Genomic DNA, 14,872 nt, shown 5'->3' with positions numbered 1-14,872 from the left:
CAAACCTGACTTTAACACAATTTAAAAAGTAATAAATTCAGGACTGGAAGGACAATATTTTATGAATAAATGCAATAAAATCCCTGTGTTATTATTTGTATAACCACATTACAATGGAAATTTGCCTTTCTCCAGCCTAGTGATTACTACTGGCACTCTGGGAAAAAAACCCTGTAATAATAATAACAATATAAGCAATATTTTTCACAGTTCATATCAATTACACACTTTTAGCTTTTCTTTGTTTTTCTTTTGGTTTAATGTGCTACATTTATTTAGATTTCGTGTTTTTATTCAGATTCAATTACAGTGAGTGAGGCTGACACAAACCTTGGCTTGTTGGAGCAAGTTATCACTATTATCTGTCCAGATAAATGCCAAGTCACTAATGGCATTGAGAGCACAGCTTTTATTAAGCCAGGTTGTCAGAAATACTGGTAAATACACTTGATAGTGTCAAATTAAAGCAGCCCTAATGTTCTGTTTGTAAAGGTTGTAAAGACAATTCTCTCTCTGTCTAACAAAGGTGCTGTGGGCTCACGAGTAGAGGTTTCCTCACTAAGGAATTCCTGTAAGGGGCTGCCTCAACCCCCTTCTTTTCTGAGGTAGCACAGGAGATGTTCAGTGGATATTATTTCTGACATACCATGATGTACACAATAATTATATATATATATATATATATATATATATATATATATATAATTATATTTTATATAAATAATATTATATAAGATATAAGATATATATAATATTATATTTATAAGATATATATAATATTATATTTAATTATTTATATAAAATTTTTTTTTTCAGGTGTTAAAAAGTGCAAGTCAGTGACCAAAGATAACAGGAGCTAAAGCATGACAGTCTACATAATTTATAACATTCAAAATTCCCTCCAGTAAATATGGAAGGACAGTCACAATGTGCTGGTTTGCTTGTACTGACTTGAAAGAAAAAGCCCTCAATTGAGCCAGAAATGAATACAGTATGCTAAGTTATTTGAATTCCTTTCCAGACCCAGGTTTGAGTTATATTTTCTGACACAGAAGCTCAGAAGATAACAACTGGCTTTGGAGAGTACTTTGATATCAGCATATCTGTACCCAGGGACACACAGAAATATTTGGCTTTAACACAGGGAAACTCTCTCAGGGTGTAATTGCACAATTAAGAGAAGGAGAGAATTGATCACAGATAAATTTATGTGGCTTAAAAAACCTTCAAACAGAATAGAAAACTTCAGTCTACCTCTCATCTCTGATTTCTACCTGTGAGGCTGCCCAGACCTTTAACACATCCTCTTTCCCTCATTTCTAATAAATCTGTAATTATGACAGGGTTAAATAGGTCAAAAATCACATTTTTCCTCCCCACTGCAGTAGTGTCTAGCTTTGAATGAGGTATCCAGCAGATCAGCTGAATCAGGTCAGGAGATATTTTGGAACAAGCCTGGAGATTTTTACGTGACTGGGGGTGTCTCATACAGCAAAATGAAATTTGAAGTGGTGCCTTCGTCTAGGGGATCGTGTTTCACTTGAAGGGGAAAGCGTGGTAAGTCTTGTTATTTGTTAGTGAGCATCCAGCTAAATGCAGGAAAGGAAAAATGTAAAATATGAGATGGTCATGAGAAGCCCAAGAATAGTCTGACTTTTCCTTTGATGAAAAACAAAAAAAAGGTGAGAAGCACGTATGAAGGCATTAGTGGTTTGAGGTTTAATAAACCAAGAGATCTGCAGAAATCTCCCAGCAGGGTCCATCCTTGATGAGCTGCGAGGCTCAGATTGGCAGGGGCAGGGATAATTGCTACTGGGAGTGTTACTCTCTGCCTTTCAAAGCTCTGCTCACTGCAGGCACAACCACTTCACATTTCTTTATTTCTTTTTTTCTTGTACTTGGATCTCCCTTTGCTCCTCTCTGCTCCACTTTTCCCAATAACAGTCAAAAGGGACAGCATAAAGCAGGGTCTTCTTCCCCTTCCCATCAGGATTCTTTCTGAAAAGTGCTTAATGAAGGAAAAAACATGGAGTTAATTAGCTTCATCTGGCAATAGCTTGGCTTGGAGTGAAAACCAGCTCCTCTTGCCATTGGCCTGTATTTTGTTTTCCATGTCCTCTAAAGAAAAATGCCACGGGCTCAGATCCAGCATTAACCATTATTTTTCATTTTGTACATTCTGACATCTCAAAATCATGCTGTATCATGCCTTCTGGTCATATAATTTTTTGGTCTTTAGAAAGATTATCACTTGTTCCCAGGAAGTTGAGCAGGAAATACTCAACCTCAATGAGTTTCTCCTTCACTTTTAATTTCCCTCCAACACAATCATGTACTACAAATGTGAGTTTGGAATTCATGCATTGCAGTGACCACCTGGCATTATCAGAACAAAGGACAATTTTAAGATGATAATATATAAAATACTCCTCTCCTTTTACCTGAAAGTTTTCACTCAGTTACTCTTTACTGTATAATCTAAATGAATACAGTGTTAATTCTCCTGGAGGATAATGCTCTTGAATGGTGATTTAAACTGGCATTAATTGAAATGATTTCACTTCACCCCTGAACATAGAAACATTTCTATTAAATAAAACAGGCTGTGCAGGCAGTGCTCTCTCCAGGCTGATTGGATATTGCTACAGCTCCAATTTCTATGCCACAGAAATAAGGGGTTTTAAGTATTTCAAAAATGTTTACAGCAAAGTTTCATGTTCAGATTAGTTCTGCACCAGGATGAGAACCATTAGAAACTCCTTTCTTTGTACAGAGGATTATTCAATTTCTCAATTATCTGCATAAAACAATGAGCATAAAACCCTTCTGTAGACATGAGATCTTTCAACAGTAGAAAAAGTAGATCAACAATCAAGAGAGTTCACACACTAATCTGCAGAGACTGGAAAATAATTTTGTAATTCCTCTGTTAAAAATAATAAATATACAATTTCCAAAGGGAAGCACCTTACTGAGGAGATGTTTGGATTGACTCATCTTTGTACCTCAAGATCAGAGTGGCCACAGCTGAGAGAAGGCACAAAGGGCTCAGGGTTCTGCAGTTTGGGTGCAGCTCCCATTTCCCGCTGGAATTACCCCAATAAATCCCTGATTTCTATTTCTGGGGGAATTCAAAATATCCTAACCCAAATTCATCCTGCTATGAATCATGCTGACATCTGTCTGTATATCATCATGTCTGGGGGAAGAACAAAACTGAAACGAGCTAAAAGTGGTTTGCAGTTCATGAAATGCACACTTACACTTCTAATCCCAAATGGGAAAAGTTATTTTAACTAACACTGACTGAGACAAGTGGACAGTTTGTGCTAGCCTTGGCAATAAAAATTGCTAAAACCAGGCAGTTTCAAGAGCTCCAAGCTGCAAAGGAATTGTCAGAGCTCTCAGTTTAGTTGGGAAGTCAGGAGTTTCTCCGTTAACTGAAAAAAATTATAAATTTTAATTACTTATTTCTTCATTTGCTACATCATTTTCTATCATTATTACAACCTCATGTTAATGTTATGACCTCAGCAGTCATCAACAATTTCCCATACTCTCTTAGGAGAAATCTTTTCACCCATACCCTAAAAACCACAATACAAAATAAAAAATGAAGAAGATGACTCCAGCAGAAATTTCAAGGCAGGGGCTGGGACAGTTACTGATATGCTAAAATTTTATCAGCACCAATTAATACATTAATACAACTTTATCATTATTTTATCTGTGTTCAGAAACGGCTTCTAAATTTTTCTCTCTTATTTCCTAACTGAAATATTTTAATTTCTCAGCCAGCTGCTGGGGTTTAGCTGTGACAGATGCTGGGATTTTTGTAGGAGAGGAGTTTTTGTCAGCAGCCATTGGGGCAGAGCTCCCAGGGCTGAGCAGAGTGGGGTGGCTGGGGGAAGGGGCTGGGCTGCACTTTTAAATAAGCAATAAATAAAAAGAGAGAAAAGAAAAATGATGATCTGCACTGGAAATATTGCTGCACAAACCAACAGAACTGGTGGGGTTGCAGTTTTGCCTGGGCACAGCTCCAGCACATCCCACAGAGCTGGGGCCCCTGAAATCCAGAATCTGTGACTGGTGGGGTTTACAGAGCGCGGGGAGGACACCCCAAACCCAAACCTATAAATGACACCAACAGCTGAACTCGGTTAAACTGAATTTCTCCAATACCACAGCATCTTAAACAGGCACATTCAACAAACACCCAGGAAGTGGTGGCCATTAAAATGTAAATAATAACCTCAAAAATGTAAATAATAGCCTCATGAACACCAAGAAAATTAAAATACTCCAATAAATCACCTTGTTTTCATGCAATATTGTGCTTCTAAGCTTCCTTATCATCAGGTTTGCTTCTTGGTTTTGGCCACAGACACACTGAATGAGGTTTAATAAAACACTGAATTTTAAAAATGATATGACAAATAAATGGCATTTATGTGTTATTGCATTCTAATTAAATAATGAGGAAATCTGGATTTATCCTTTATATACTGATTAATGAAGAGTGCTCTGCTGATTACTGTGAAGAGTTCTCCATTATGACAGAAAATTAATTTAACATAATTCAGAAATTTAAAGAATTGTCGGCCTGGAATGAATCACAAAACTCATGCCATCAATTCTGATTACAGAAAAGCTGAAATTGTGCCTCCATACACCTTTTTGAGTCCCAGCTTTCTTAGGATCCATAAAAATCTTGCTGTTACCTGTCATTTTCTCCCCTGTGTTTCACTCAGGTAATTATTTGAACAGAGGTGTAACCAGCTCTTTGAAAAATAAAAAATTCCTGAAGTTTAATGAGAAAAGGACAAAGATGCCTCTCTGTATTTAAATTCCGTTCCCTCCCTGAATTTAAATTCTGTTCCCAAAAAAGTTTTTTCTTGCTATGATAATAGCAAGGAAAAAACCCATACAATATGCTATAATTACCCATAATAATAATTAAATATTAATAACAATTAAACCTTCTTTCTACCACATGATTTTCTGTAATAAAATCATGGAACAGCATCAGGAGCAGGAATTGCCTGGAATCCTCTCAGCACCTTTCTGCCTTTGGAACTGAATCCCTGGCAGATTTCAAGCGTGGCTAAACCAGTTATTCCTACCTCTTGTATTTATTTCACTCAGAACCTGCCATCCCAGCTCAGTTCTGAAAATGTCAGGTGAAATAGTGTCAGAAGTCATCCAGAAGGCGAGATGACTTCTGACAATTCATGTTTTCCTCCCAGTAAGCTTTGGTACCTTGGAAAAAAAAGAATGAAATACAATTTTCTGACGTGATTCATTGTGACCAGCCACGCTGGCTGGTATTTATGTCCTTCTTGTCATCCAGACACTTAATGCTTTTTGATTATTTCTTCAACTTTTCAGTGTATATTTTCTGTTCCAAAATCCCATGTTCCTTTTAAAATGGACCATATTTTGAGTGTCCTTCACAAATCCTTACAGGAAAACTCTGGAGTGATTTCACTTGGGTTTCTACCTGAAATGAAATTCATACAACTCAGTGAGTTCAGAATAATTTAAATATAGATTTATCTCTCCAGGCTAATCCACGTTTTAAGGCTTTATTAAGAATGCTAATTACAGCTCCTCATCCCAGTGAACACCAGCACAAAGATAACGTGAAACAATTTGGATTCCTGATTCTTCAGACCAAACCATTGATATTTTTCCTCCCTTTTGGAAACTTTTATTCCTGAATACTCAGCTTTTGTTTGCCCAAATTTGTGCACATTTTATAGGAATAAATCTTTATCTGTGCTACACCTTCAGCATCCTCTGCCAAACTCCAGGGGGCTTTTCCTGACTCCTTCCTTGAGGATATTTTGATCTCTGACTTTAATTCATCATTACCCAGTTCTACACTCTGAAGGTCAATATTTGAGTCTGACAGTCATACACTAAGGAAAATATATAAACATTTATCTTTGAATTTAATTTTCCCCCTCCATTATATATCTACCATTTCGAATCAGCTGCTGAAGAGAAACCAGAAATGATATTATTAATTTTAATGGAGAAATTGCTTTTGCTTCCAGTATTTTTCAGTCTCCGAAGACCTTTGCCTTTGAAATAATTAATTATATTAGTGGTATTTATGGTGTAGTTAAATGTGACTCCAATAAACTTCTGAAAAAAATACCCATGACTAAATGAAATAATTAGACTTTCACTCCCTTGGAAATGATTCTCTAACCACAAATAAATACGTGCCATGGGGAATTATTTATTTTCCCCAGCAGTACTATCTATTTACAATTGGGATGACTGAGTATTATTTGAATTTTTTTCTGCAAACATCAAGGCTAAGTGCAACGTACTGAGACACAACACTTAGAGTGCATCTACTGAATCTGAAAAAAATATTTTTTTCAAAAAATAATTTTCTGAAAAATGTTAAAAGATGCTTAAGAGGTAAATAACAAAACATTCCAGAGTATGAATTTGGCACCCAGCAGCTGATACAAAACTAATGAGCATATAATCCAATTTTGCAGCTTTGTCATTGCCTAGGAAGCATTGGGAGAAAACAAATAAGAAAGTGAAGTCATTAAACACACTGAGACAAATTCGTTTTTGTAAATCAAAAATGACAAAGGAAACATATTAGAGGTGAACTTGCTTTCCCCATTTTTCTTTAAAACTAAACTAAGCCAAGCTAAAATGGATTTGAAGTTGTAATAAAGACAGAAACGTTTTGCAAAGGGGATGGAAAATTGCTGTGTCTCAATTCAATATTACATTATAGTTTGGTTTTTAATTATTTCCCTTGACTTCTATGAGCTATATAATGAGGTATGATCTTTGGAAATGAATGATCTAACATCTCTATTTTCTGATACTACCAATTCAACCCAACTTACCCTTTTTTATTTCTGTTTTCTGAACTAGATGTTAAATTGTGGATGTAATCCAATATTCTGCTAAATTTGATATGCTAATTTTGTGAAGAGACCTTATCTCTCCTAATCATTTATGAATTTGCATTAACAATATCAAAGACAACCAGGAAATTTAGTCAACAGCTGTCATTATTTCCCAGTTGAGCTTGGAAATTTAAAAAAACAGGTGCTATACATTCTAGAAAAATATGATATTAAACTGAGAAAATGTTTTTCTAAATAATTAGCTAAAGTAGTGTTAAATATTGCAGCACTTTCAAGCTATGAGATATAAATTTATATCAGCAAATGCATAATTATTTACTAAAAAAAGATGAATAGAAAAATAAAGATTTTTCTAAGGAAGTGTCAGGAAGGTGTTTCAATCTACATCAAAATCCATATTTACAGGCTGTAAGAAATGATGTTTTGAAAAAACAATATGGGTTGTCTATAACTGGGGAAGCTAACAGAATTCTGGACTGGGAGGAATATATTTATATTGTACATTTCTGTGAAAGGCAGAGAAATTAATTTGTCTCCACTATTTGCATTCAGATTCTAAAGGCCATGTACAGGTTCCATGAGATTTTAATTTGGAAATTTCTCTAGAATTATATGATGCTCATTAAATTCTCCTCCGATTCATTACTATTGACTCAAGTAATTTAATGGACAAAGTAAGAAGAGATCAGAAATAACACCTAAAGATGTAATATCCAATATTTCATGCCAAGAGGTATTTTAGCTGTCAGGATCACAGGAAAACAGGATTTTTTTTTAAAGATTCTGTTTGTGAGTGCTCAGGAGGCTGCATTTATCACGTCAGTGCTGTGCAATCCACTCAAAACTGATGGAAGCAGACAAATACTACACAGCCTACTACTAGGGGGAAATAAAGTACTACACACTGAAACAAAGTGCAGCTGTTTACAGTTTAATAAAGTGCAGTAAAGTACAGCTGTTTACAGTTTAATAAAGTGCAGTAAAGTTTATGTGCAGGTTTATGAATAAAAACTTCCAGACAGCAAAGAGAAGTCACAGTAAGACAAGGACTGTGGGACTGCTAAAAATTTCTGTGCCGCCCTTTGAATAAATTCAACATCATCTGGGTTTATAATGGATTTCTAACGCTGTGTTCATCCCTGGCAGGCTGTCCACCACCAGCAGCTCTCTGGGGATGGGCACCAATGGCTCTGATGAGTTTTTCCAGTCCTCGAACCACGCAGAGCAAACGTTCCGCAAGATGGAGAGTTACCTGCAGCAGCAGCAGCTCTGTGACGTGCTCCTCATCGCCGGGGACCAAAGGATCCCAGCACACAGGTACAGCCCCCAGGGCCCTTCCTGCCCCTAATTCCCAAAATTCTGCCTCAATTTATGAATACTTGGTTGTGAATGGAGAGTTACTCTGATTAGTATTCCAGCTAATCACCATTCATATCTATTATTTTGAACATAATAAAATTCAAATGCAAACTGCCGGCACTGTCCACCCTCTCTTCTTGCTGCTGTCAAACCACAGCAAGATCGGCGAAGAAAATCTGCCCAGATAAGCACTCTGGGAGAAAATTAGATTACTAATTACTCTTTTAACTTCACTCCTCACTGCTGCAAGACTTGACTCCTATGCTAGTCATTTCCGTTGTACACACAGTTCATGACATAATAAAGCTGGATTTTCTGCCAGGCACTGAGATGATGAGGTAATTTGCTGTCCTGTTGATGCCTTGTGAAGGCTGCCCTAGAACAGAGACTAGATGGAGCTAAAGAATAAAGTAGGGGTTTATTAAAAGGCCCCAATGGATCCACCTTGGGCAGGACAGGAGTCCAGCCAGGGCTGCACCCAAGATGAACCAAAATGGTCCCAAAATGCACGGCCAGGCACAGGGGTCTGACACTTTTATAAGTTCTGGTCCCTTTGGAAATTGGAGTTAATTGTCCAGTTATAGTTTTAGTTTATGAAGCCCCACCCTGCTTGTTTTTCTCTCTCCAGCCCATGCTGTTTGTGCTCTTGGGCTGAGATTTGGGTCATTTGTCCTTGGTCCTAGCTGGAGCAGGAATTGTTTTGTCTCCCTGCTCTGTGCACAGAGCTCACCATCCCCTAATGTAAAGCCCAGAAGTACACACTAAAGCAGCACAGAATGTGAAAAATATAAAATAGAAAACCTTGAGGCATCTCTGCTAACCCTGCCTCCCCTGCAGGCTGGTTCTCAGTGCAGTCTCTGATTACTTTGCTGCCATGTTCACCAACGATGTGAGGGAAGCAAAGCAGGAGGAGATCAAGATGGAGGGAGTGGATCCTGAGGCGCTGAGGGCTCTGGTGCGCTACGCCTACACAGGTAACCCTGCCCCAGGGCTGCTCCCAGAAATTTATTTATACTTTTGTTCATTAATATATGAATTTTCACACCAAAGTTCCATTTATAGAAATTTATACATATTTTTGTTCATAATATAGGAATTTTCATACTAAAGTTCTGCTTGTAGAAATGTATATATATTTTTGTTCATTAATATATGAATTTCATACTAAAGTTCTGCTTATAGAAATTTATACATATTTTTGTTCATTAATAAATGAATTTTCATACTCTGGGTTGGAACAGAATTTAAAAAACACTCATCTCCAAAGCCAACGCCTTCCACAATACCAGGTTACTCAGAGCCCTGTTTTGGGGAAAGTTTTTTCCCCAGTCACAATTTTCTTTTTTTTTTTTTTTTTTACCAACCCCGATCAGATCTAAAGCTGTTAAAGTTCCAATAAAAATGTCCAAATCATTGTATTCAAAATCCACCAAATCCTGTAAGTTAAAATACCTGTTTAAAGAATCCTTCAGCAAGAAAGGAAAAAAAGGCCATCTCAGAGAAAAGCCAAAGAGCGACAAGGTTTTAAATAATGAAAATACAAGGGAAATGACTTAAAACTTTTTTTTTTTTTTTGTTTGTTTGTCCTAAATGAAAACTGCCCAGGTATCCTCGAGTTAAAAGAAGACACCATAGAGAGCCTGCTGGCTGCTGCGTGCCTCCTGCAGCTCTCCCAGGTCATCGAGGTGTGCTGCAATTTCCTCATGAAGCAGCTGCACCCCTCCAACTGCCTGGGCATCCGCTCCTTTGGGGATGCCCAGGGCTGCTCTGAGCTCCTCAAGGTGGCCCACACCTACACCATGGTAAGGTGAACAGCTGGCAGCTTTGCAGTCACAGTTACGTACAGAAATATTCATTTCTGCTGTTCCCCACCTCAGAGTTTGGCCCTGTAGAAGGGCAGCCTCAGTGAATTTGAATTTGCAGTGCAAGTGGTACCTGCTCCTGCCAAAAAATGTAATAGGGCCTTAACACGGCTCGTGTCTAGGGACAAACAGCAATTGGCCATGCTCAGGCCTTTGATTCCACACAAAGAAGATTCTAAAGCTGCTTTTAAGGTGAGACACTCATAAATAGAGTCAAAATAAAGAATGTGGTGGGAAGATTTGGAATGCTAAAAAAGAAGCACGTCCCTGACTGGAGCATAATCCTCCTCTGGCTCAAAGCAAGAAATGAATATTCAGAGCATGGGAAACAGAGAAGTGAGATAACTCGCTATGAAACTAAATTGAGGGATAAATATTCAGGGCAACAAGATGTGCTATCACAGCTTCAAACACACAAAAAGAATGGCAACTGCTAGAGCTAAATAGATATAAAAAGAATGACTTGTTGGGAGACCCATGGCAGCTTTCTGCTTGCAATATTAGGGGAGGATGTCAGAACCAGTTTAGAGGCTTCAAAATGCTGAGAACTCTCCAGCAGGGGTTGTGCCTGTCCACCTGCTGAAGGAGGTGAGAGAGGCATGAGCAGATGAGGGCAATGCTTGTGCTCCTCCCAGTCACAGCAAGGAATGCTCTGTTTAGCAGCAATTACACCCCCTCTACATGTCAGAGTTTGAAATGGGGCATTTAAGATAGAGGTTTGCTCAGCCTGTATAACACAGTGCTGTCCCTGCTGCTCCAAACCTTTTGGTACTCATCCAAATTCAGGAAATCCCCCTCTGCTGTTGCCTATTTCCTCCCACCAGTGTAAGAACATGGGGTTAAAATTATGGTCCAGATTTCTGCAAAACTGAAATAAAATTGTAGGTTTGGATTTATCATTTTATGACAGTAAGAGATGTTGAGACAATAATCAACAAAGAGATTATGACAATAATTTGTGTTCATAGTTTTTTTTACCATTTAAATCCTCCAGTCTTTCCCAGGAGTTAAACCTTTATTAGTTTTTGAAACTATGTGTCAAAAATTTGAGAGTTGAGTAATTAAGCATACCCTAAAATGAAGGATTATGATGACTCTGTGACACTTAGCAGCACTGGGCATAAGTTTTATATTATTTCCCTTGAAAACAACTTCTACCACCTCTAGAAGCACCTCCTGTTCTGGCATGGAACAGGCTGAAAATGCTGCCATGAAATAGGACCTGGACCACAAACCCACCCACCATGTTTGCTACTGACAGCTTAGAAAAAGAAGAGGAAACCTGCATCTCTGAAATAAAAATCTGTCTCAAACCCTTGCAGAGCCATTACAAAATACCTTTGGAGAACAGGAGATGATCACAATGCATAAACACATAAACATTGTGGAGGGGGATAAGTAAAACATTCAGGTTTATTTTGTGATGGTGAATATGTGGAACTCAGGGGAAAGGCTGGAAAGTTGTCCTGTAAATACAGAGCCCATTCCATTTTCAGAGTGCTGTAAACACCAGATCCATTCAATAAAACCAGACACAATGGGGACCTTCCCCTGCAATGTTTTGGCCACAGAGGCAGAGAATTAACAATTTCCTGCCTGGTATCTTTTCGTGCAGATAGAGCTCGTTCTGATAAACAACTGGGGCTATATTTGTAACTAGAAGTGGACTGGCCTTCCTGTCCCTGTTTCTGAATGTCACAAATTGAAGCAGGATATGCATAACAGACCAAAGTTCACATCTCCTTTAATCACTGATACTTCTGAATTTGCATCCTGGCTACACTTGAAAAGAGTTACAGAAAGTGAAGAAACTGCTAAAAACAAACAATAAAATATCAGTTACTAAAATTTCTTCAACTGTCCTATTTCAATCTGGTTCCTAAAGGAGATATATTAGTTCTAGGTACAGAAATAGAAATTATATTTCAAATGCAATCATAAATTCCTACACGCATCTCTTTGCAAGTAACATAACCCCCTCTCTCTCTTCACTAAATTTCTTTTTTCCTTTGGAATTTGATAGGGAATGAGATAATATATATATTTGTAGCCTATATATTGATATCAACTCTGATATTGTTGTAACTCAAATGTACAACATTTTTTAAATGAAAAATAATTCTGTGAAAGATTCTAGGTATTTAAGAAACTTCTGGAGTTGGGGAGATTGATTGCAGCAGTGGCTGAAAGGCTGAGGAGCCTTCATTGGGATTTATCCAACTTTGTATTGCCCAAACAATGCTGCTAGAAAAGTGAGCTGAATTTCCTTTGCTGAATTTTCTTGCCCTAAGAACACGGTCACACAGCCAACAGCTGGCACAGCTTGCTGCAAAAGGATTGGAAGGTTTTGGTTTATTTGGCTCAAAACCTTTGAATCTGCAGCAGAAGGGACGCATTTTATCTGAGTGTCCACTTGGCAGTTCTAAAATGCACATTTTATCTTCAAATAGTATTTCTATCAAGTCACAGAGCTAAGATCACACTGATGAGCAAAAGTACCAGTGGCAAGTCCCTAAGCCAGGACAGAGACATCTGCAGCATGGTGGTATGAAAATAAGCATAATTCCTCAGTTCTGCAAGAGCAGGGCAGCAAAAAGCAACCAAAATCTCCCTTAAAAAATCTACCAAAAAATCCCTACCAAAATCTCCCCTAAATCACATTTAGTGATAGTTAGAACATCCACAGCATTTCCCTGAATGAAACATTCACAAAGCCTACCTTATCTAAAAAAAAGCTATTTCTACCTGTGAAAATCACCAGTGCATTGAAATCTTCTTTTATTTTTAGGAGCACTTCATAGAAGTAATAAAAAACCAGGAATTTCTTTTGCTCCCAGCTAATGAAATTGCCAAGCTCTTGTCTAGCGACGACATCAACGTGCCGGACGAGGAGGCAATTTTCCAGGCCCTGATGATGTGGGTGAGGCACGACCTGCAAACCCGCCAGCAGGACCTGGGCATGCTCCTCTCCTACATCAGGCTGCCCCTGCTGCCCCCCCAGGTGGGAACACCAAGGGTTAACGGGGAGCTCTGCCAGCTGGAATGCCTGGACTGAGCATCCTGCAGGCAGAACTTGGTGGGAAGGTTCTGGTTGGGACTGGAGATCGTTGGTGGCTTTCCACACTTTTAATTTTTTTTTATATCTTCATTGTTTTTAAACACAGATGAAAAGAACCCCATCCCCCAGTGCCAGTGTAATTACCAGGCCCAGAATTACCTCTAAAAAATGCCAGTCTATTCCAAAAGCCAAGTGTTCCAATGCTGGGTTGTAATAGGTCCCCTCTAACAGCACAGCAATTTAGATAACATGCAAAGATATTTCCTTAGATTTATCAAGCTGCAGGACGGATAAGCCACAATGCTTCTTTCTTTATTGCCATAAAAAGCAGGCAAATATTAAAGGGCCTAAATGAATGCTGACAATTCTGAGCACTGACATTACTTGTCCCTTAATTCTGGAAGAGACAATTCATCCATCAAGTTCCAGGGCTGGAAATTCTGTTTTACAGAAAGGTGACACTCCTGTCTCTGTGTCATAGAGGAATCCTTATATTTCCTCAAGATTTCATATAGAATATTGAGACTGTCAGTTCGGGACTTTATGACTGCATGACTGATGCTGCAAATGTTCTACCTTGAATAACATATAAAAGTACCATAAACACTTAATTTTAAATATATTTAGTATCTTATATTCACAGAGATATCCAGTGCTCTGTGGTAGATTTATTTACTCACATAAGGATTTTTGTGTAGAGAGTGCAGCACTACAAATTTCTGATTTGAACCTTTTGTAAAAGTTAAAAGAAAGAGGTAGGAAAAGATTAATCAAAGCCATCACACTCATAGACTTTCCCCCTTCACCTTTTTATAGTTTTTCTTGCATGAAAGCAGAGTTCCCAGCAAAGCACAAATGAGCGGTGAGCTCAAAATGAATATTTGTAGCTACAAATACTTCAATTATTCAAGTACATGCAATTTTAATGATTTAGCTGTATATCAAGATGCTTTTCCCCCCCCCATTTCCTAGCTCCTGGCTGATCTAGAAAACAGCCCAATGTTTGCAGACGACCTTGAGTGCCAGAAGCTGCTCATGGAGGCCATGAAGTACCACCTGCTGCCAGAGAGACGCTCCATGATGCAGAGCCCTCGCACCAAGCCCAGGAAATCCACAGTGGGTGCCCTCTATGCTGTGGGAGGCATGGATGCCACTAAAGGTAAGCCCACAAATTAATTTGATCAGATTAATTCATTGTATTACAGACACTCGGGGAGTACATGGCATTTAGTTAAATATTTCCCATAGGAATGTGTCAATTTAGGGGTAAAAAAGAAGAAAAAGCAAATCACAGGACAGAATCCTACGTTTCAAAAGTGCTTTCTTCTTGTGAGAACCATATTTGTAAACAATACATTTATATTTAGGCGCAGACTAAAGAAGTTTGAGTCATATGGTGATTTTTAAAATTAAAATTAGCATGAATTTTTGTGAAAAATAGTTTAATTTTGAATCTGAAGGAAAAGTAAATATTTAAAATGTTTCAAGATTTTTTTACTACTGAACCCTGTGGTCAGTATTCTGACAAAGTAAGAAAGCTTGGATTTCAGAGAAGCAGAAAAATAAAACCAAAAACCATCACTGAACTAGAGAGAACTCCTACCTAATGCTGATAAATCCTTATTAGAACATTCCAGGTGCAAAGATTTGTATTTTTCATGAACACAGCTTTTCTTCAGGACTTC

General features: G+C 38.0%; 1 protein-coding gene across 1 annotated transcript in view; it reads left to right on the top strand.

Annotated features, from left to right (window-relative positions):
* The window catches only part of KLHL4 (kelch like family member 4), a 39,316-nt gene that overhangs the window by 11,555 nt on the left and 12,889 nt on the right, over nucleotides 1–14,872 (top strand). The window contains exons 2-6 of the mRNA XM_058032559.1: nucleotides 8,055–8,225; nucleotides 9,105–9,241; nucleotides 9,873–10,069; nucleotides 12,918–13,130; nucleotides 14,160–14,346. Of these exons, the coding sequence (XP_057888542.1) occupies nucleotides 8,055–8,225; nucleotides 9,105–9,241; nucleotides 9,873–10,069; nucleotides 12,918–13,130; nucleotides 14,160–14,346 (905 nt within the window). The remainder of the gene's footprint in view (nucleotides 1–8,054; nucleotides 8,226–9,104; nucleotides 9,242–9,872; nucleotides 10,070–12,917; nucleotides 13,131–14,159; nucleotides 14,347–14,872) is intronic.

The sequence above is a fragment of the Melospiza georgiana genome, chromosome 12 (assembly GCF_028018845.1).
Source record: "Melospiza georgiana isolate bMelGeo1 chromosome 12, bMelGeo1.pri, whole genome shotgun sequence".
In the NCBI taxonomy this organism is placed as follows: domain Eukaryota; kingdom Metazoa; phylum Chordata; class Aves; order Passeriformes; family Passerellidae; genus Melospiza; species Melospiza georgiana.
Note: the sequence above shows the minus strand (reverse complement) of the source record. Positions and strands in the feature narration are given on the sequence as shown.